This window comes from Papio anubis, chromosome 11 (assembly GCF_008728515.1).
Source record: "Papio anubis isolate 15944 chromosome 11, Panubis1.0, whole genome shotgun sequence".
NCBI lineage: Eukaryota > Metazoa > Chordata > Mammalia > Primates > Cercopithecidae > Papio > Papio anubis.
This window is the reverse complement of record NC_044986.1, coordinates 16,786,997-16,811,181: the sequence shown is the minus strand read 5'-3', so window position 1 is coordinate 16,811,181 and position 24,185 is coordinate 16,786,997. Positions and strand designations below refer to the sequence as shown.

Genomic DNA, 24,185 nt, shown 5'->3' with positions numbered 1-24,185 from the left:
TTAATACCTTATAATGTCGCTCAGTCTGCTTTATCACATCTATTTGCCTTTAACTTTACACTCTCTGTGAGTATTTCCTTATGGAAAAAAGAGCACAGTGGCAGATAACCCTGGTAAGCGATAAACACAGAAAATAAGGACTAGTTTTAAAAATCTTCATTTTAAAATCCATAGACTGAATAATGTAGTTGAGAACCTGGAGAAAAAAAGCAACAGAATGCAAAAAATAAAAGCAGCTGGGCATTCTAGGGAAGACAGAAGGCTGTTTTAGAAAGCCATGATCCAACTATGTAGTCACTGGTTCAAATTAGAAAAGGATCAGAATAGATTCCAGGCAGGAGAAATATTAAGAAGCTGCAATATAATAGGAATATATTGAAGAAGGCACATGTTCATTCTTCCAGGAAGAGAAAAAAAGGCAACCAGAGAATACAGGAAAACACAAACAGTACAAGAAAGGCATAATCCAAATATGGAGTAAACTACAATGACACTGATCCTCAGTACTTCAAATATTAGGAAAGACAATTCATTTGCATTGTCTCCTTTGAAGGGAATGAGTGTCTGAACAATGGAAGTGCAGAAAAGGAAATGTAATTATAGCATGTGAGTTGACTGAAGGCAAAAATATTTATCTAGTCATAATAATATAAATTCTGTTCATTGATTCTCAATTTTTTGGAGTCAGCCTGTAGACAAAACATGGAAGGATTAATTATGCTTATAGAGCAAAGTCTGAATATTATCAATCTTGATAGCATGAAAGCAACATTACGAAGTTGACAGACCTTGGAAGCTGGAAGGGAGGCAGAGAGGGAGAGGCAGTACCACTAAAATCTTCCTCTTAGGAAACTGGGAGTCAAGTTCTAACAAATATGATGTATGGATCAAAAAATAGAAAGTTACTATTTAAATTTATAATAGAAGTCAATAAATGAGCAAACAAACAAACAAACAAAAACAAAACAGTGTTATTGACCATGTTGGAGGAAGAGGTGAGACAAAGTGAAGAGTGGCATGTGCTGGGTTATTGAGCTGTTATCTCTTGGCTTCAAGCCTGCCCTTCTGGCTGAGCTTTGCTGGGGCTGGAATGTGGCCAGTACCATCCTAACAAGTGTGGGATGATATCTCATTAAGGTTTTGATTTACATTTTCATAATGATTCACAATGTTGAGCATCTTTTCATATGGCTGTTGGCCATTTGTGCGCTTCTTAAGGAAAATGTCTGTTCAGGTCCTTACCTATTTTTAAATTTAGTTATTTTATTTTTTGCTATTGAGTTGTGAGAGTTCCTGAGGTATTAACGTGGAACCACAAAAGACCCCAAATAACAAAGCAATCTTAAGAAAGAAGAACAAAGCTGGAAGCAGCACACTTCCTGATTCAAAACTACACTTACTACAAAACTATATTAATCAAGACAGTGTGATACTGACATAAAAACAGACACACAAACAAAGGAACAGAGTAGAGGGTCCAGAAATACACCCATGTGTATATGGTCAACTAGTCTTTGACAAGGGTGCCAAGAATATACAATGAGGAAATTATTGGCTTCTTCACCAAATGGTGTTGGGAAAATTGGATATCCACATACAAAAGAATAAAATTGAACCCTTATGCCATATACAAAATTATAAACCCATGTGTATATGGTCAGCTAGTCTTTGACAAGAGTGCCAAGGATATACAATGAGGAAATGATAGGCTTGTTCAACAAATGGTGTTGGGAGCATTGGATATCCACACACAAAAGAATGAAATTGAACTCTTATCTTATGCCATATACAAAATTAACTTGGAATAAAGACTTAAGTGTAAGACTTGAAATTATATAACTCCTAGGAGAAAACATAGGAAAAATCTCCTTGTTGCTGGCTTTAGCAATGATTTTTTTTTTTTTGAATATGACAACAAAAGCATAGACAACAAAAGTAAAATAAATAAATGAGTGGGACTGCATTAAACAAAAATCTTCTGCACAGTAAAGGAACTAATCAACAAAATGAAAAGGCAACCCTGTAGAATGGGAGAAAATATTTTCAAGCCATAAATCCAATAAGGGGTTAATTTCCAAAATTAAAGCCTACTTTAGCTCATAGTGAGAAACACAGCCTCTCTGTAAGCCTGGTTCCTCTATTACTGACACTCCGCCTTTCTGCTGCAGGAAAAGAAGTTTGCTATGAAAGGTTAGGGTGTTTCAAAGATGGTTTACCATGGACCAGGACTTTCTCAACAGAGTTGGTAGGTTTACCCTGGTCTCCAGAGAAGATAAACACTCGTTTCCTGCTCTACACTATACACAATCCCAATGTCTATCAGGTAAGCTAACTTGCAGCCTTCACACATGGATTACTCTAAAATATAAGATTTGCCTATAGATACAGAAGACATAGATACGGTAACATTTCTTTTCAGTATTATGAGTCAGATTGTTTTGTATGTTGTCTGTTCTATGTTATCTGTTTTGATATATCTGATTTAAATATGAAGATTGCTCTTATGTTGTTATTTCATAAGAGGTAAAAGACATTATGTTCAGTCAATGTACTGAGAACCTTCCATCTGTAAGACTGTGGATAAGCAACAATGCCTATTATCGATCGAATTGTATAAACAGAACAGTCTTGAGTTTATTACAGTGGAAGAAATGGCATATATAAACAAATACCTTTCTTGCAACACAAATTATGATCTGTGATGTAAGATGCAACTGAAAGACTCTGGGAACAAAGTGAAGAAGAGCTCACGTTGAGGTCAGGGATGGAACCAGGTAACATTTTGAGGAGGACATGTGTTTGAGGTGTATCCTGCAGGATGGGCAAGATGCTCACAAGCAGAGGTAAGCAGGGTAATGGCAAAGGAAGTGGCATGAACATAAAGAAGAGAAACCACAGGCGCATCTGATGGATGATGTGTTGGGTTAGTCTAGGGGCACAGAAGGAGTCTTCAAAAGTAAGGTTAGTTAGAAAAGTAGTTGAGGGGCCGGACGCGGTGGCTCAAGCCTGTAATCCCAGCACTTTGGGAGGCCGAGGCGGGTGGATCACGAGGTCAGGAGATCGAGACCATCCTGGCTAACATGGTGAAACCCCGTCTCTACTAAAAATACAAAAAACTAGCCGGGCGTGGTGGCGGGCGCCTGTAGTCCCAGCTACTCGGAGGCTGAGGCGGGAGAATGGCGTGAACCCGGGAGGCGGAGCTTGCAGTGAGCCGAGATCGCGCCACTGCACTCCAGCCTGGGCGACACAGCGAGACTCAGTCTCAAAAAAAAAAAAAAAAGAAAAGTAGTTGAGGAACAAATTGTATAGTTCCTTCCTGTGGAGTTTGTACTTCCTCCTGTAAGTCATGAGGCCCCACTGAGAGCTTTTCAGAGCTGCTTTAGGGCATTTACTGTGGCTGCAGTTGCTCTCTTGTCTGAAGCTGGAAGAGATCAGAGGTGACTATGAGACCACTAGCCACTGGCCACATGTGACTATTAAAATTACAATTAAATCAAATTAAAAACTCAGTTCATCAGCCACACCAGCCACATTTCAAGTGCTCAATAGCCACATGTGGCTAGTGGCTACCATACTGGACAGTACAGATATAGAATATTTCCATCATCACAGAAAGTTCCATTTGACAGTGTTAAATAGAAAGCTACAGTGCAGTTTGGATCACACATGGGAAACACGCCTGAACTGCAGTAATGAAAGTGAGTATGATAATAGAAAATCAACATGATAAACAGCATAAACTAGTCTGACATTTCACACATAAATGGTTGGGAAAATGATAACCCTCTTCTCAGAAAAATTGAGGATAAAAGAGAAGGAGTTAGATTCTGGACAGGTGAGGCTTGAGCAACCTATTGGAGATGTTAGTCTGACAGCCAAACAGGCAGCCCAGAACTGGAGAAAAAGATTCAAAAGTCTTCTGGCTGGAGTTGAAAATTGAAACCAAAAGAATACATGAAATCTCAGAAGCGAGAAACGAGGGCAGGACTAGGAGTGGATGGAGGATCTATATTTAGGGAGCAGGGAAAAAGGGGGACCAGAGAAGATCATTTCCAGTCTTTACCTGAATCTGTAACCTTGGGGCTTACTTTCCATCAGGCCCATCACATACTGCTGGGCCTTGCCAGCCAAGACAGCCTTCTCCTATGCCTTCCTACCATACAAATATGGTCTGATTTGTAGCTGTCTACTCACCAGACACACATATATATGTACACACTACTCTTCACTGAAATTTGCCATCTGTAGATGAGTATTTCCCTAAATAATGTCCTTCACACCTTCTCCACTTCCCTCCATTTGGAAAGAATCATGTGTAATTAAACCAGATCTGTACCTGAATTTTGTAATGGATACAAGCCCGATTGTTTGCTGTTAAAGTGTTTTTCAACAACTAAGATATAGGATAAATCAAGTTATGTACTTAAAACAAGGATTTCCCCAGGCCTGACCCATATGCTATATGAATTTGACCAGTTCTGTAGATGTGGCTCTCTCTAGAACAAGGAAAAAAAGTTCTTACTATGGGTATAGAGACCTTATAAAGAAATATTCCTCAAAAGTTTGAGTTTTATAATTATCAAGAAGTAAAGAGAGGAATATTACTTAGCTTTAAAAAGAAGTGAAATGCTAATACATAATATAACCTGGATGACTCTTCAAAACATTTTGCTAATAAGCCAGACACCAAAGGACAAATAATCTATGGTTTCATTTATAGGAGATACCTAGAGTAGGTAATGGAGAGTTCCTGTTTAATGGGTACAGAATTTTAGTTTGGGGTGATGAAACAGTTCTGGAGAAAGATGGTAGTGATAGCTGCATGACAACATGAATGACTTAATGCCACTGAGTTTACCCTTTAAAATGGTTAAAATGTTGATTTTAATGCTACGTATATCTTAACTTTCTTTGCATTTTCATTTTAAAAATGTTTGGAAATATGTACAACTTTCATACAGTTTCAGGGTGCTCCAGACACCTGTGGCCACTTCATGTAAACCACTGACTATTTCTAGAGCACTTTCAGAGACTATAATATGATCATGATCAAACTTTGTAATTAAACCTAATGAGGGCAACAGACACTTCTCAAATAAGAAATGTATCAGTTACAGAGCTCGCCTACTCTAAGTATTCACAAGGAGACAGATAAACAGTTTCTTTATTCCTCCTCCCCCTCCTCCTCCTCTTCCTCTCCGTCTTCTTCATCTTCCTCTTCCATCTTTTCCCGGGCAACTTTAGCAGGACATTATGTGCCATCAAACTTTACTTTCAACTTGGAGTCAGCAACATCCTTCTCATACTTCTCCTTCAGCTTTGCCGCCTTAGTGATGTAAGGCTGCTTTTTTGCTGTCATTTAAGTTATTCCACATCTCACCCAGCTTTTTTGCCACATCTCCAATAGAGATGCCAGGGTTTGTGGATTTGATCTTGGCGCAGAATTCTGAATAGAACAGGAAGAATCCAGACGGTGGCCTTTTGGGGGCATTAGGATCCTTCTTCTTACCTCCCTTAACTGGTCTATAATCCTTCATTTCCCGATCATAGCGCACTTTAATCACCTTTGCCATTTCATCAAATTTAGATTTCTCTTTCCTGGACATTGTCTTCCACCTCTCAGAGCACTTCTTGAAAAATTCTGCAAAATTGACAGGGACCTCTGGGTTTTTCTTCTTATGTTCTTCTCTGCACGTATAATAAGGCATAAACAGACATCTTGCCCTTTGGTTTCTTGGGGTCACCTTCAGCCATCCTGACTGTATTGTTCGCTAGAAGATTAGCTTCTTTTTAAGTGAAGAGAATCTATGCTGAATACAAGTATTTTGGGGCAGCTTCTCTGCCTTTTAGGATGGTCAGGGCATATTTATCCACTTAGGACTAACTCTATTCCCTGATCTTCACTCTTAGGGCTAATCAGGCTCATGGATCCTTTTATCCTTTTATATAAGTGGCCATGCACTTGAATTATGTGGAGCATGGTCAGTAAAACAGAAGGTGATAAAGACAGTGTTTAGGTGAAGCTGGGTCCTCTTGCCAATGAAAAGAAAATTGGAAAACTAAATACTTCCCTAAATAATGTTCTTTACACCTTACCTACTTCCCTCCATTTGGAAAGAATCCTGTGTAATTAAACCAGATATGTATCTGAATTTTGTAATGGATGGAAGCCTATTGTTTGCTGTTAAAGTGTTTTTCTAACAACCGTGATATAGGATGAGTCAAGGTGTGTAATTAAAATAAGGATTTCCACAGGCCTGACTCATATGTTATATGAATTGGACTCATTTATAAACAAATCAGAAATTAACTCTACACAGTTAATATACTCCCTTCTCCAAGTGAGGAATTGTCAAAGGTAAACGTGGTGTGGTACAATAAACTTGGTCTCCTGGAAATCACAGGTCTTTACAGTTACCTTTTCACCTTTCTGTAAGAATAAAACCAACCTACTTCACCCGTGAATCCATGACACCTTAACCTATAGTGACTTATGCAGTCACCGGTGGTGATGGACATGTTGCACACTTCCAGTCGTTTCTGTGTCTGCAGCTTTAGTCAGGGTTAGAACATACCTAACTGGTAACTATTTTTTGCTTGCTAGAGATGATATCACTGGAGATGTAGTCTTCAGAATAGATTGATCTCATACCTATTATGCTTCATGTCTACTCAGTCAAAGAATGCTAAAAGGCCCAGATAAACCTTGATACTTTAATTCACTCTTCCTCTCGATAACCTATTGTGTACGATATTGGCATCATTTCCTGGTTTCTATCCTTGTGGCAGCAGAATCTAAGCTGTCTTCTTTTGATCCCATGATGCTGTATGGAGTTTCCCACGCTTATGTTGAAAAGCTACTTTAGAGGGCTGTGCCAGAGTGAATGTGAAGTGAACCAAAGTGTTTTCTCCACCTATGCTACTTGATGAAACGCCTCAGTGATCTCAGACAAGATCACCCATATCAGCATACCTGGATGGAAACCAGATGGCAGATGGCAGACAGACACGTGCAATGCGTGATGTGAATGAGCTCCTCTTTACACTAGCATGACAACAGATGCTCAGACCTCACAATACCTGCTAGAATGCCACTTGGAGGTTTGCTTGAGGTCTCACCTATTCAAACTATTCTCATGTTGAGAAAAGAATAAACATTTTTTTTTGGATTAAATTCCCTCCAAACGGTTTTTCTGATGTAGAAACGGGACTACAGTAGGGGTTTGAGGCTCTCCAGCTGGGCCTAAGAGAGTTGAAATGAGTGAGCATCTGGATTCTCTTAGATACATAGATGGAATCATGTTTTTGTACTTGGATTGGATTATTTAGCAGAAAAATGCTTCCTAGAAGGCCTGAAGACAATTGATTTTATTGGCCACTTCAGCAAATCCCACATCTGGTTTGGGCCCTATCAGCAGAGAAAACCATAATCAGAACATGACTTGAGAGCCCAGTGGTGAAGCACCTAACTTCAAAGGCCATGTGGATTTGAACCCTGGCTCCAGCGTTCATTAGCTGCAGTACTTTTTGGCAAGTTACTTGGCCCCTCAGTGCCCCCTTTTCTAATTTTTAAAATCAGTAGCTACCTCACAGTGTTGTGAGAGTTAAATGAGCTACTCCATAAAGTGCTTAGAACAATGCCTGGCAAATAGACAGATAGGAGTGTTAGCTATTATAATTACTGAGCAAGCCAGCTTATGACTCTCATAACCATTAGCTTACAGTCTTGGAGACACTTTACCTAGCCAGCAAATTGTATGATTAATTGCATTACTATTAAACACAGGTAGCCAGAAATAGGCTCTTTGTTTGAATTTCATAAATATCTAAATGTATTGCTTCCAGGTTATAGGATTCACCACAGTCAGAGTTGCTATTTGCTGATTTAAGTATTCATTTTTTCCAAGAGAATCGCTTATACTTGTGCCTTTTATTGTTTTAAATAACAAAATCACTTAAATGTATAGTCTCCTAAAGTCTTTGAGAGTTTTGTTGTTAAGGCTATCCAACAAAATACAAGCAATACAAAAGAATATTTGACATAGTCATATAAAATTGTCTTCAATATGCTGGTATATTTCATGCGATGAGATTCTAACCTCAATTCCTTACTCATAAAGTGGGGTGGACAACCTCCATTTTTGCCATGTTTTTGGCATGCTTCTAGGCATGTTTTAATTCTCATGAATTACACTGATCACTGAGAAATGTTATACAAAAGTAAGATTTATTGAAATTCTGATTTAAACTTCCCTACGTTGTCTTGCAAACATTACTTTAAAAATCAAAGATTTTTTCTCTCCTTGTGTTGAATTTGTATACTGCATTGTATGATGCATTAATTTTTTGAGCTAGATGTGGTGGCTCATGCCTATAATCCCAGCGACTCAGCAGGCTGAGGTAGGAAGATCACTTGAGGCCACGAGTTCAAGATCAGCCTAGGCAACATAGTGAGACCCAGTCTCTAAAAAAAAAATGTTTATAATTAGCCATGTGTGGTGGCATGTGTCTGTAGTCCAACTACTGAGAAGGCTGAGGAGGTCAGATGGCTTGAGCCCAGGAGTTTGCAACTGCAGTGAGTTATGATGGAGTCATTGCACTTCAGCCTGGGCAACACAGTGAGACCTTGTCTCTAAATAATAATAAAAATAATTTATGGTACTTTTATAGTATGTAGCAGTAACTATTTAGTAAAAATATATTAAAGAAAGTTGTTAAAAATCAAATGTAGTGAAACACTCTTGAGCAGCTTTGGAATAGATCTACTAACTATTAAATAATTTTTAATTACTATTTTTCCTTAATCTCTTTCTGCTTGAAACAGGAGATCAGTGCGGTTAATTCTTCAACTATCCAAGCCTCATATTTCGGAACAGACAAGATCACCCGTATCAACATAGCTGGATGGAAAACAGATGGCAAATGGCAGAGAGACATGTGCAATGTATGACATGAATAAACTCCTTTTTACACTAGCATGCGAGCTTTATGTTTAACATGAATGTACTTTGCAAGGTATTGATGTATATTCATGGAGATCTTCCATTCAGTTATCCACAATTATCCGTGTTACAGGGCCTCAAATGAGTTATCCATTTCCCATTTATTTTTATTATAAATTGCACAGATTACAAGGGGAGCAAATTTGTATAATCACTCTTGAATAAATTCTTCTCTTGACAGAAGATTAAATGGTATGATCAATTTCTCAATTAATTTAAGAAAAACAATTTCCAAGTGAACTCGACAAAATTAATCTTTCTCTGCTATACTTAAGATTAATAGACTGCTAATATCATAAGCAATTAAATATTTATAAGGCCATATAGTGAAGATAACATTAGTACCTATCTCACTGAGTGAGAATTAAATTTATGTGTATGTATTTTATATATACTGAATATATGTGTTTATATATATAAATTTAATTCTCACTCAGTGACATAGGTACTAATGTATAAGTGCTAATTACTAATATGTGTGTATGTGTACATATATATATATATATATATGAGTTAGGACAGAGCCTAGCCTGTAGTAGGTTCTCTATTAATACCTATATATTAGTCCATTTTCATACTGCTATAAAGAACTGCACTAGACTGGGTGATTTATAAAGGAAAGAGGTTTAATTGACTCACAGTTCAGCATGGCTGGGGAGCCCTCAGGGAACTTACAATCATGGCGGAAGGCACTGCTTCACAAGGCAGCAGGAAGGAGAAATGCCAAGTGAAGGCGGAAGAGTCCCTTATAAAACCATCAGATCTCATATGAGAACTCACTAGCCGGAACACAGCATAGGGGAAATCGCCCCCATCATTCAATTACCTCCACCTGGTCTCTCCTTTGACACGTGGAGATTATGGTGATTATGGGTTACAATTCAAGATGAGATTTGGGTGGGGACGCAAAGCCTAACCATATCAACCTACTAGTATAATTTCTTATTATGGAATCAAGTGTTAAGACACGTCGGTTTCCTTGAACACTTATTTCTTTAATATTTATGTGAATCTTTGTGCCAGGTGTTGCTACAGCTGGAAGATATAAACTGCATTAATTTAGATTGGATCAACGGTTCACGGGAATACATCCATGCTGTAAACAATCTCCGTGTTGTTGGCGCTGAGGTGGCTTATTTTATTGATGTTCTGGTGGTAAGAAGACTTGATTTTTTTAAAATTATATTGAATTGGTTTTGGATATTAACACTCAGAAGTTGGGACAATTGAATGTCTTTTTTTATTAGCTTAGACAAGTACTGAACACGTGAAATAATAAGCATTTGTACATGGTAGACAGAAAAGGAAAAGTTTCTTCGTAGTAGAGTCTGTGGTTATTTGAAGCACCACTAGGTGGCAGTGTGTCTACACAGGCTCATCACTAAAAACTACCCCCGCAAGGTCAGTGCCCTGCTCAGCACGTTGGACCATCTCAATCAGTTTCATCGCATTGTAAATCTACCCTTAAAATTATAAATTGTTACCATCTTACAAATATTTTTTGTTTAGAATATGACACGTATTTTCACACAAAAAGAGGGTTCAGTGCCTGTGAATTAGTTAGGTCTGTAAGCCAGTTCAGACACAACTATTTAACCCACATATTCTCTAAAAGAATAAAATAGATCTTGCTATTTATTAGGCCTATACTCTGCGACATTTACGAATCTCCAGATGTTTTCCAAAAAGTAATTTCCCACCCTAAAATGCAGGGTAGTAAAAATCTGAAGATGCATAATCCGTTCAGATTTTTAAGGAGGGTTCATTCATTCATTCAACAAATATATATTTCACTCTGCACTTACTGTGGGCTGGGCATGGAAGATATGACTTGTAAGTAAGACAGCGTTTCTGCTCTGACAAAATGTACACTCTAGTAGGCAATGGAGGCACACACAGAAACCAATGAACAAGAAAATGTCAGTTGGTGACAAGTAGTGGGTGAAGAAAATGCAAGGCAGTAGAATGGAAAGTGGCAGGAGCAGAAACAAATTGGATGAGCAACCAGGTTGGGTGATATTTGAACATCACGACTGTCAGTAAACATCCTGAAGAAGAAATTAGGGATCCAAAGACTCATTTATGCCCCGGCACTTCTCTATCTTCTCTTCCCACTCTGTCAGGGAAGACTAGGGTACAAGATCTTTAGAGACAGTCTTTGTGTACAAAGGATGAAATCAGATTCATCTTCATCTTCTCTTTAGACAAAAAAAAAAAGCTTTTGTGAATTTCTTCATTGATCTTAGGGCCTGAGCTGTGGGTTTTCCTATGTCCAGTAAATAAATAATACTGGTTCATAGGAAGCTGACAGGAGATGTTTGCAGAACTGAGGGGGAAAATGTTTGTGGAATTAAATGTTGATTGAATTGAATAGGGCCACCTTGGAGTGGGAAAAGGGTTTAGGGTGAGTGGGCTCCAGGGCCTCTGGGGATAATTCAGGATTCAAGTTTAAAGAAGGAGCAGCTAAAAGAACAGCTGACACTCTTCTTCACCTCTCTTTCTGTCATCTCATCACAAGTTACTAGGCCACCACAATTCACCACCTGGATTGGTTCTGGGGCAAGCAGGTGCCTGGGAATGGGGTAGGAAGATGGGGAAGAAGGAGAACAATGAAGGGGATAAGGGCTGAGAATGATCTCAAATACCAACCTATATAAGGAGATAGGAAAGAAAATAGACATTTAAAATAGTGGCGACAGTCGGCCAGGCGTGGTGGCTCACACCTGTAATCCCAGCACTTTGGGAGGCCAAGGTGGGTGGATCACAAGGTCAGGAGATGGAGACCATCCTGGCTAACATGGTGAAAACCTATCTCTACTGAAAATACAAAAAATTAGCCGGGAGTGGTGGCAGGCGCCTGTAGTCCCAGCTGCTCGGGAGGCTGAAGCAGAAGAATGGTGTGAACCGGGGAGGCGGAACTTGCAGTAAGCCGAGACAGCGCCACTGCACTCCCGCCTGGGCGAGAGTGTGAGACTCTGTCTCAAAAACAAACAAACAAACAAACAAACAAATAGTGGCAACAGTAGAGAAAGGGATGTCCTAATGACCATGTAGCATTCATTGGCAGTTATTCACATATGTAAATGAGAAAGAAAATATTCTTTATTCTGTGACTTATAAAACTGTCATAACTGGTGGAAAAAATGGAACATTTGATCAAATGAAAAATGTATGCAAGTAAAATCAATTGTTTGATTTTTGTGATAATTATGAGAGCCTAAAACTTAGGTGAAACTAAAATATGCTTGCTCAGGAGTGACATTATTAAGATAATAGAATAGGAAGACCTAGATCCTTCTTTCTCCAACAAGCACACTGATTCAACAACAACACGCAGACAAATTTTCTTCGTGAGAAATTCAGAAACTAGTTGAAAGGCTCTGACATCTTGGGTAAATATAAAACCAGCTACAATGAAGGCAGGAGGAAAATTTGAGATACCTTCTTGTCTTAACTTCTACCCCTGACCCAGCACCATATGATCTGAAGGAAACTCCTAGCTTCCCGCTTCACCTTGTGGATGGAAAAAGTGGGACTTCATACCCAATGTTTCAGTTTTTCTGGGGGCTGCTCAGGGTAATCACTTCAATATCACATGTCTTGGAGCATTGATAGAACCCAGAATACTTTAGTACCTAGGGGCCAATGAGAACAAAGATAGGAAGAAAGATGGCATTAAAGCAGTCACTATGGCCCCTTCCTCTAGCTCAGTGCAGACAAAGTGATTGGGTAGAATACCCTCGATCCCATGTTTTCCTTGGGAGGAAAAGAGTTAGACTGCAAATCAAAAGTTCCAACTTTTCCACGGGCTGCCTGAGAGACTGATTTCTGTCTTGACTCTCTTGGAAGTGCTGATGGCACTCAGCTTACTCCAGATGCTGAAGGCTGCTAAGAATAAAGATAGTGGTTTGAACCAGCACAAAGGTTTGACAGGTGCCCAGAACTATTGGCTAGGCTGATTGGTGAGAGTCTTCTCCCACAAAGAACAATCCATGAACACCCTGGCAGAGGTGGCTGCTTTTTCTAATGTGCAAATACCAACATAAAGAGTCAAGGAAAATAAAGAAACAATATATACCAAAGAAACAGATTCATCTGCAGAAACAAACCCTAATGAAACAGAGATATATGTTTAACTGACAGAGAATTCAAACTAACCATCATAAAAATGTTAAATGAGGTCAGGAGAATATTGCATGAACAAAGTAACAATTTCAACAAGAAGATTAAACAAATATAAAAAGTACCAAACAAATCTTGGAGCAAAAGAATATAATAATTGAAGGCCGGGTGTGGTGACCCGTGCCTGTAATCACAGCACTTTAGGAGGCCAAGGCAGGCAGATCACTTGACGTCAGGAAGCCGAGACAAACCTGGCCAACATGGTGAAACTACATCTCTACTAAAAATACAAAAAATTACCCGGTCATGGTGGCGCACCTGTAATCCCAGCTACATGGGAGGCTAAGACACAAGAATCGCTTGGACCTGGGAGGTGGAGGTTGCAATGAGCTGAGATGGTGCCACTGTACTCCAGCCTAGGTAACAGACTGCATTCCAGCCTAGGCAGCAGAGTAAGCAGCACTATACACACACAAAAACCCCATCAATTTGAAGTAGATTAAAGACAATCGTAACACCTAAAACTATAAAACTCCTAGAAGAAAACATAGAAGAAAAGCTTTATGATATTGGACTTGACAATGATTTCCTGGATATTTCACCAAAATCACAGGCAGCAAAAGCAAAAATAGACAAACATGTATTAAACTTGCATTAAACATGTATTAAACTCTCTAATCATCTCTAATCAAAAGATATAGAGTGATTGAATAAATAGTTTTGAAAAGATTTAACTACATGCTGTCTACAAGAGATTCATTTTATATTTTAGAGACACACATAGGTTTAAAGTGAAGAGATGGAAAAGAATAATCAACACAAATGGTAACCATAAGAAAACAAATGACTGTACTTGTATCTGACAAAAAATAGACTTTAAGTCGGAAAGTATCACAAGTGACAAAGGTCATTATATAATGATAAAAGAATCGAATCACCAGGAAGATATAATAATTATAAATATATATGCACCCAACACCAGAGTACCTAAATATACAAGCAAACATTAACAGAATGGAAGGGAGAAATACATAGCAGTCAAATAATGGTAGTTTTCATTATCTGCTTTTCAATAATGGATATATCACCCAGATGGAAAACAAATAAGAAGAAAACTTATTTGAACAGCAACTTGAACAACACTATAGACCAAATGGACCTAAAACATGGGCATAGAATATTTCCCCCAACAACAGCAGAATACACTTTCTTCTCCAAGATAGATCACAAATTAGGTTAGAACAAAATCTTAGCCAACTCAAGAAGACTGCAATAGTACCAAGTATCTTTCTTGACCACAGTAGAATGAAACTAGAATTCGATAGCAAAAGGAAAACTGGAAAATACACAAATATGTGCAAATTAAACAGAAAACTTTTAAACAACCAATGGGTCAAATAATGAATCAAAAGAGAAATTATAAAATACCATGAGACAGATGAAAACAAAAACACAACATACCAAAACTTTTGGGATTCAGCAAAAGCAGACTAAGAAGGAAGTTTATAGTGACAAACACCTAAATTTAAAGAGACAAAAGGTCTCCATTCAACAACCTAACTTTACACATAAAAGAACTAGATCAAGCTTACCCAACCCACAACCCAGAACTGCTTTGAGTGTGGCCCAACACAAATTTGTAAACTTTCTGAAAACATTATGAGATTTATGCATTGACCTTTTTTTAAAACTCATCAGATATCATTAGTGTTAATTTATTTTATGTGTGGCCCACGACAATTCTTCTTCCACTGTGGCATAGGGAAACCAAAAAATTGGATACCCCTGAACTAGATAAAGGAGAATAAACTTATTCTAAAGTCAGCAGAAGAATGGAAATAATAAAAATTACAGCAGAAATGAACAAAATAGTGAATACAAAAACAATATTAAGAAATGAACAAAACTGCAAGTTGGTTTGTTGAAAAGATGAACAACACTTACAAACCTTTAGCTAGACTAAAAAAAAACTTGAGAAGACCAACATTTGAAAAACTAAGAAATAAAAAGGAGACATGATTATTGAGGCCACAGAAATAAAAGGAACATGAGACTAGTATAAATAATTACACAACAAGATTTAAGATAACCTAGAAGTAATAGATAAATTCCTAGAAACATACAGCCTACCAAGGTTGAATCATGAAGAAATAGAAAATATGAACAGACTTGTATTAAAGAAGACACAAATCAATGGAAAGACATCCTGTGTTCGTGAATCAAGAGTCAATATTATCAAAATGTTCATACTACCCAAAGCTATCTACAGATTCAATGTAATACCTATCAAAATTCCAATGGCATTTTTTAACGGAAATAGTAAAAACAATTGTGAAATGTACACGGAATCACAAAGGACCCTGAAGAGTCAAAACAACCTTGAGAAAGAAGAACTAAGCTGGAATCATCACAGTTTCTGTTTTCAAAATTTATTATGAAATTACAGTAATTAAAGTAGTGTGGCACTGGCATAAAGACAGAATAGAAATCTCAGAAGGAAACTCATGCATGTATGGTCAACTGATCTTCCACAGGAGTGCCAAGAATATACAATGAAGAAAGGATAGGCTCTTCCTACAACTGGCATTGGGAAAGCTGGATATCCACATAAAAAGGAATTAAATTGGACCTTTATCTTACACTATACACACACACACAAAAACATCAATTTGAAATAGATTAAAGACAATCATAACACCTAAAACTATAAAACTCCTAGAAGAAAACATAGAAGAAAAGCTTTATGACATTGGATCTGACAATGATTTCCTGGATATTTCACCAAAATCACAGGCAGCAAAAGCAAAAATAGACAAGGAAGAAGATGTGGTTTGGATGCATGTCCCCTCCAAATCTTATGTTGAAATGTGGTCATAAATTTGGAGGTGGGCATAGTGGGAGGTATTGAATCATAGCAGTGGATCTCCCATGAATGGCTTAGTGCCATCCTCTTGATGATGAGTGAGTTCTTGCTCAGTTAGTTCACATACTATCTGTTTATTTAAAAGAGCATGGAACCTCCCTGCTTACTCTCTTGCTCCTGCTCTTGCCATGTGATAGCCCAGCCCCACCTTTGCCTTCCACCATAATCATAAGCTTCCAGACATAAGCAGATGTTGGCACTATGCCTTATGCATAGCCTACAGAACGATGAGCCAATTAAACCTCTTTTCTTTATGAATTACCCAACCTTAGATATTTCTTCATAGCAACACAACAATGAACTAACACACACACACAAAAAATATATAGTAAAAAGGAGCAGGGCATTGCTGTAAAGATACTTCAGAATGTGGAAGTGACTTTGGAGCTGGGAAATTAGCAGATGTTGGGAGAGTTTGTGGGGCTCAGAATAATACAGGAAGATGAGGGAAAGTTTTAAACTTCTTAGAGACTTGTTAAATGGTTGTGACCAAAATGTTGATAGAGATATGGATAGTGAAATCCAGGCTGATGAGGTCTCAGAAATGACAAAGTTATTGGGAACTGGAGTAAGGGTCACCCATGTTACACCCTTCCAAAGTGCTTAGCTGCATTGTGTCCACACTGTGGGAATCTGCAGTATGTTGAACTTAAGAGTAATGACTTCAGGTATCTAGCAGAAGAAGTTTCTAAGCAGCAAAGCATTCAATATATGATCTGACTGCTTCTAACAATCTACAATCAGATATGGGAGCAAATAAATGACTTAAAGTTGGAACTTATATTTCAAAGGGAAGCAGAACATTGAAGTTTGGAAAATTTGCAGCCTGGCCTAGCCATGTGGCAGACAAAGAAAAAGCTTTTTCAGGAGAAGAATGTAAGTGGGCTGTGGAGCAACCACTTGCTAGAGAGATTAGCATGACTAAAAGGGAGTCGGGTGCTACTATCCAAGACAATGGGGAAAAGGCCTGAAAGGCATTTCAGAGATCTTTGAGGCAGCCCCTCCCATCGCAGGCCCAGATGCCTAAAAGGAAAGAATGATTTCAGAACCCAGGCCTAGGGTGCCACTGCCCTGCTCAGCCTTCAGAACACTGCTCCCTGCATCCCAGCTACTCAGGCTCCACCCTCAGCTCCAAGGGTCCCAGGTACAGCTTAGAACACAGCTCTGGAGGGTGCAAGCCATGAGCCTTGTTAGTTTTCAAATGGTGTTAAATCTGCAGATGCTCAGAATGCAAGTGTGAAGGAAGCTTGGCAGCTTCCAACTAGATTTCAGAGGATGTATAGATAAGTCTGTGTGCCCAGGCAGAAGCCTGCTGCAGGGGCCGAGCTCCCACAGAGAAACTCTACTAAGGAAATGCCAAGAAGAAATGTGAGATTGAACCCCTACACAGAGTCTCCACTGAGGAACTGCCTAGTGGATCTGTGGGAAGGGGCTCCTGCCCTCCAGACCCCAGAATGTTAGATCCGCTGGAAGATCCATGATTATAAAAACTGGCAGGCACTCATCTCCAACCCCAGAGAGCAGTATGTGGGTCACACCCAGAGAAGCTACAGGAGCAGGGCTGCCGAAGGTCTTGGGAGACCACTCCTCACACCAGGATGTAGGACATGGCGTCAAGGATTATGTTGGAGCTTTAAGATTTAATGCCTGACCTGCTGGGTTTCAGATTTGCATGGGGCCTATTACCTCTTTCTTTGGGTCAATTTTTCTTTTTTGGAATTGAACTGTTTACCCAATTCCTGTACCACCATTATATCTTGGCCTTGAGTCTCAGATGAGACTTTTGACTTTGAACTTTGAGCTGATGCTAGAATGATTAACATTTTGGGGGAATAGTAAGAAAGGATGATTGTATTTTGCAATGTGAAAAGGACATGAGGTGTAGGGGGGTTGGGTGGAATGATATGGTTTGGATGTGTGTCGCCTCCAAATCTCATATTGAAATGTCATCCCCAGTTTGGAGATGGGGTTTAGTGGAAGGTATTAATTAGTTCAGGGGGATGAATCCCTCATGAATGGTTTAGTGCCACCACCTTGCTGATGAGTGAGTTCTCACTCAGTTCACACAAGATCTGATTGTAAAGAGCATGGTCCCTCCCCACTTGCCTCTTACTGCTGCTCTCACTCTGCGATACACTAACTCCTCCTTTGCCTTCCCTGATGATTCTAAGCTCCCTGAGGCCTCACCAGAAGCAGATGCCAGCACTGTGCTATGTATATAGCCTATGGAACCATAAGTCAATTAAACCTCTTTCTATAAATTACTCAGCCTTAGGTATTTCTTTATAGTAATGCGAGAATGAACACAGGGGACTACATCCAACTAAAAAGCTTCTTCCCAGGAAAGGAAACAATTAACACAGTGAAAAGGCAACCTATGGAATGGAAGAAAATATTTGCAAACTATATATGTTATCATATATCTGATAAGGGCTTAAATCCAAAATATATAAGGAACTCCAACAACTTAATAACAAAAAGACAAATAACCTGATTTTAAAATGGGCAAAGGACTTAAATAGTCTTTTTTTTTTTTTTTTTTGAGACGGAGTCTTGTACAGTCACCCAGGCTGGAGTGCAGTGGCATGATCTTGGCTCACTACAAGCTCTGCCTCCTGGGTTCATGCCGTTCCCCTGCCTCAGCCTTCCAAGTAGCTGGGACTACAGGCAACTGCCACCACACCCAGCTAATTTTTTTTTTTTTTTTATTTTTAGTAGAGATGAGGTTTCACCGTGTTAGCTAGGATGGTCTCAATCTCCTGACCTCGTGATCTGCCCACCTCTGCCTCCCAAAGTGCTGGGATTACAGGCATGAGCCACCGTGCCCAACCTAAATAGTCATTTTTTAAAAGAAGACACACAAATAACCAACCGGTTTATGAAAAACTATTGAACATTACTAATCATCAGGGAAAAGCAAATCAAATTCATGGTGAGATACCATCTTACGTGTTTTAGAATGGCTATTATAAAAAAAAAGCTTGTAAGTGTTGAGAATTGGGAGAAATTGAAACCCTTGTACACTGCTGGTGGGAATGTAAAATGGTACAGCCATTATGTAAAACACTATGAAGATTCCTCAAAAAATTTAAAATAAAACTACCATATGATCCAGCAATCACACTTCTAGGTACTTATCCAAAAGACTGAGATTAAGATCTAGAATAGATATCTCCACTTCCATGTCCATTGCAGCATTATTTACAATAATCAAGACATGGAAACAACATACATGTCCACGAACAAATGAACGGATGAAGAAAATGTATATATACACAATGGAATATTATTCAACTTTAGGAAAGAAGAAAATCCTGTTATATGCAACAAAACAGATGAACCTGTAGGACATTATGCTAAGTGAAATGAGCCCGTCACAGAAGGACAAATATTGTATGATTCCACTTACATAAGGTATCTAAAATAGCCGAACTCATAGCAGCAAAGAATGGAATGCTTCTTTCCAGGAGGTGGGCAAAAGAAAAGAGAAATAGAGTTGCTATTCAATAGGTATAAAGTTTCAATCATGCAAGATGAGTAAATTCTAGAGATCTTCTGAACAACATCATGCCTGTAATTAGCAAAACTGGGTCATACAATTAAGATTTTGTTAAGATGGTAGATTTCACATTAAATTTAGTCTGATATTTAAAAACATTTTTAAATGCTTGCTCCTTTGTTCCCTATCACACTTTTGTTTAAACTCTAGATGTATAATCTTTTTGTGAATATTCTTTTTTATTTAAGATTTTGTTTTTAATTGACAAATAATAATTGTACATACTTATGGGGTACATTGTGATGGTTTGATATAGGTATACGTGTATACATGGTGGAATGATTACATCAATCTAATTAACATATCTGTCACTTCACATCTTCACAGAGCATTTTTTTTTTTTTTGAGATGGAGTCTCACTGTTTCACCCAGGCTGGAGTGCAGGGGTGCTATCTCATCTCACTGCAACCTCCACCTCCCAGGTTCAAGTGGTTCTCCTGCCTCAGCCTCCTGAGTAGCTGGGATTACAGGCACACACCACCACGCCTGGCTAATTTTTCTATTTTTTTTTTATTAGAGACGGGGTTTTACTATGTTGGTCAGGCTGGTCTTGAACTCCTGACCTCATGATCCGCCTGTCTCGACCTCCCAAAGTGCTGGGATTACAGACGTGAACCACTGCACCCGGCCGACATAACATTTTTTAATAATGAGAATGTTTTAAATCTACTCTAAGCAATTTTGAAATATATAATTCATTATTATTAATGCTAAGCAATAAATCTCAGAAACTTATTCCTCCTGTGTAACTGAAGTTTGGACCCACTAATCAATATCTCCCTATTCCCCACACCCCAATCTCAGCCCCTGATAACTACTATTATCCTCTACTTATGTAGTTTGACTTTTTAAAATTCCACATATTAAGTGAGGTTATGCAGTGTTTGTCTTTCTTTTTTTTGAGACAGAGTCTAGCTCTGTCGCCCAGGCTGGAGTGCAGTGGCACGATCTCTGCTCACTGCAAGCTCCACCTCCAGGGTTCATGCCATTCTCCTGCCCCAGCCTCCCAAGTAGCTGGGACTACAGGCACTTGCCACCACATCCGGCTAATTTTTTGTATTTTTTTTTTTTTAGTAGAGACGGGGTTTCACCGTGTTGGCCAGGATGGTCTCTATCTCCTGACCTTATGATCCACCCTCTTCTGCCTCCCAAAGTGCTGGGATTTTCAGGCATGAGCCACTGCGTCCGGCCCAGTGTTTGTCTTTCTATGCCTGGCTTCTTTCACTTAGCATGTCTTCCCGGTTCATCCATGTTGTCACAAATGACAGAATTTCCTTTTTCATCGCGTAGGTGTAACACATTTTCTTTATCTGTTAATTCATTGATGGACACAGGTTGATTCCATATTTTGGCTATTGTGAATAATGCTGCAATGAAATGGGAGTGCAAATATCTCTTCTTCAGCATAATGATTGTGATATCTTTGCATGTATTCCCAGAAGTGAGATTGATAGATTATATAGTAATTCTATTTTTAGTTTTTCAAGGAACCTCCATATTATTCTCCATAATGGCTCTACCTATTTATATTCCCTCCACCAGTGTACAAGTTTTCCCTTTTCTCCAAATCTTTGACAGTTCTTGTTATCTTTTATTTATAATAGTCATTCTAACAGATGTGAGGTGATATCTCATTGTGATGCTGTTTTGCATTTCCCTAATGATTAGGGATGTTCAACATTTTTTCATAAATCTGTTGGCCATTTGTATGTCTTCTTTTGAGAACTATTCGAATCCTTTGCCCATTTTCGATTGGATCATTTGCTTTCTTGATATTGAGTTATTTGAGTTTGTGAATATTCTTAAAAGCTCCTGTTTTAAAACCAAAGTTATCCCATACATTTTCTAGTGTTGCCTTAACCTGAAGGATACAGACACAGGCAAGGTGGATAACAGTGTAGGAATGAGCTGCCTTTGATGCATGTTGTGAGCATGCTGAAAGGATTGGGCCTCAGGAAGGATCAGCATGGAGCTAGAAGCCACAAATATAGTTGCTGGGGCTGTTCTCCTGTTTCCAAGGACCACAGGCCAGCCCCTTAGCACAAGCAGAAGAGCTCCTACAGAAGGCATTCTTCCAAGCCCATCTGTTCTCCTGTAGTTGGATAAGGATGTAGGCAGAGGTGTCACTTTGTGACTTTACCAGTCCCCATCTTACGTGCAAAAGGGAGAACCATGTTCATCCTTTTTTTTTTCTATTTTTAAAGCATATTTAAGCTATTCCACCACTGTTTTAAAAATACTTATTATGTTAAACGATACTTTCAGAAAAAATTTGGATATTCCCCTTCTAAAGTGCACTTGATTGGCCACAGCTTGGGAGCACACCTGGCTGGGGAAGCTGGGTCAAGGATACCAGGCCTTGGAAGAATAACTGGTAAGCATGCCCTGCAGTTGGGCCTTGAGTATGTTTAAATATTATTTACACACAGTATCAAGTATCTGAACACCAAGTAATACTGCAGAAGAAAATGTAAGATACTACAAAATGTGATTCTGATGAAATAAAACAGGAAAGTGTTTTCAAAGCAAAAATGTGCAGATTCACTTCAAGGGTGTTCATCGCAGCATTGTCTTTGGTGACAGAGTAAGAGAAACTACGTGATCCCTCGCCCGCAACTGAATGGTTGAATGAATTATAACACATTCCATCCCTTGGGATTTCATACTGGTAATGCAAAGTGTGAGGTTTACGTAGAGGTAAAGAGTAGAAGGGTGGTTATGAGAGGCGGGGAAGGGAAGAAGAGAGGGGAGGCTAAAGAGAAGTTGGTTAATGGGTACAAAAAATCCATAGCTAGAAGGAGTACATTCTAGTATATGATACAGAAATTGTAGTTAACAATAATTTATTACATGTTTCAAAATAGCGAGAAGAGAAGGACTGTAATGTTCCCAACACAAAGAAAAGATGAATGATTGTGGCGATGGATATCCCAATTACCCTGATTTGCTCATTACACATTATATACACGTCTCAAAATACCACATGTACTCACAAAATATGGACAACTCTTATATATCAATTTTTAAAAGTTATTTTTAAGAAAGAATGAGTTTGAGTCCCACTGATTGTCCTGGATGTTCCTGACACACCTGAACTGCAGCTTACTCAGTTGTTACCGTTTCTAATATTACCCCTGGATATACTGTTAAGTCTAAAAATAAGTTGCAGAGTAAAGTATATAGCATGCCCTGGGTTTGGGGGTATAATAATTAATCATGTCTCCTCCCCACATTCTGTTTTCCAAACCAATTGTGTGAGGTGGATGAAGGTCAAAGCATCAGCTCCTTTATCGACAGGCGGGGCTGGCCTCTCCCTCTGCATCCCCCACCAACAGCCAGTAAGCAAGCCCCACGTCTCCTTCGTCTGCCTTTTCCCTGTCCATCCCCTGGTCATTGTCCTCGCTCAGTCCCTCATCTCTTGCCTGCATTTTGGCCTTGGTCCCCGCTGGTGTCCTAGCCTAGTCTTCTACAAGTACCGCCAGGCTTATGTTTCCAGGTGTAGGCCATGCCACTCCACTGCTCCGAACCTCTCAGGATGTCTCCTTGCCTAAAGCCTCTTAGCTTGTCACATAAACTTGTCATGTTTCATCACAGCTTTTCATGCTCTGTGCCTTTGCACATGCTGTTGTCCCTCTTCCTGAGCGTTCACTGTCCACTTGTCAAGATTCATCTCAAATGTTTCCTCCTAAGGCAGGAATTAATTCTCTGTGCTTCTCATACCCTTGGACGTGTGCCTCTTTTGTATTTGAAAACACAAATATTATATTACCTGGTCTTATAATTATGGATGAGCCTGTTATTTTTAACGGAAAGCCTCCCTTACCGCATTGACTCCAGGCTTGGCCACAGTAGCATATTTTCTTTTTGTTAAACTACTGTGCTCTGTGTGCATGTGTGTGTACATGTGCTCTCTCTCTCTCACACACACGCGCACACACATACATGCACACTTTAAATTCAAATCTCAATTTAGAACAGAGTTTTTAAAAAATATCTAGAAAGTCCAAATTGAGATTCAAGTATTTTGTCTCTGCAATCTGTTGCTATAACAGGCTTATTCCTGCTATACGTCATCTCTCTTCTCCTAGCTCTCTGCTCCTAACTCCTCCTCACTCACCTCCACCACCACCACCATTCTTATTTCGAATAATAAAAACTGAACTTTTTTGCTGAAGTCATCATGTGACCCTTTGCGGTCAATTTTCAAGCCCAGAAAAAAAGAAAAAATGAGTTCCTCTTTTGAAGATGGAAGCTCACGGGGCCTCACAGCCTCATGCGGACTGTGAGATGACCTGGCCCGAGTGGAGCAGAACACGTACCTGCATTTACAATTCATACTGGGTTATGATCAATTCAAAGAGACTTTGTGTTTAGTAAGTTTTTTCAAAAATCAGATACTGTTTAACTCTAGTTTTTCCCATCAGATGAATTATCCTGCTGGGTAAATAGAAAAGAGATTTTTAAAGGCTTTCTGAATGTCCAAGGAATTAATATCATGTGCATGTTGTAATCTGTATTCCTCTGAGAAACTAGTTTTGGGGTAATCATGTTCCTTGAGTAATAGAAGAACTGAGACCTC

General features: G+C 39.0%; 1 protein-coding gene and 1 pseudogene across 1 annotated transcript in view; one reads left to right on the top strand and one right to left on the bottom strand.

The window, feature by feature from the left end:
* Nucleotides 1-2,071: 2,071 nt before the first annotated feature.
* PNLIPRP3 (pancreatic lipase related protein 3) overlaps nucleotides 2,072-24,185 on the top strand; it is a gene marked incomplete at its 5' end in the record, with an annotated part of 41,694 nt that continues 19,580 nt past the window's right edge. Inside the window, 4 exons of the mRNA XM_021942973.2 lie at nucleotides 2,072-2,323; nucleotides 8,825-8,944; nucleotides 10,026-10,157; nucleotides 21,872-21,980. Of these exons, the coding sequence (XP_021798665.1) occupies nucleotides 2,072-2,323; nucleotides 8,825-8,944; nucleotides 10,026-10,157; nucleotides 21,872-21,980 (613 nt within the window). The remainder of the gene's footprint in view (nucleotides 2,324-8,824; nucleotides 8,945-10,025; nucleotides 10,158-21,871; nucleotides 21,981-24,185) is intronic.
* LOC110744177 lies at nucleotides 3,566-8,210 on the bottom strand (annotated as a pseudogene).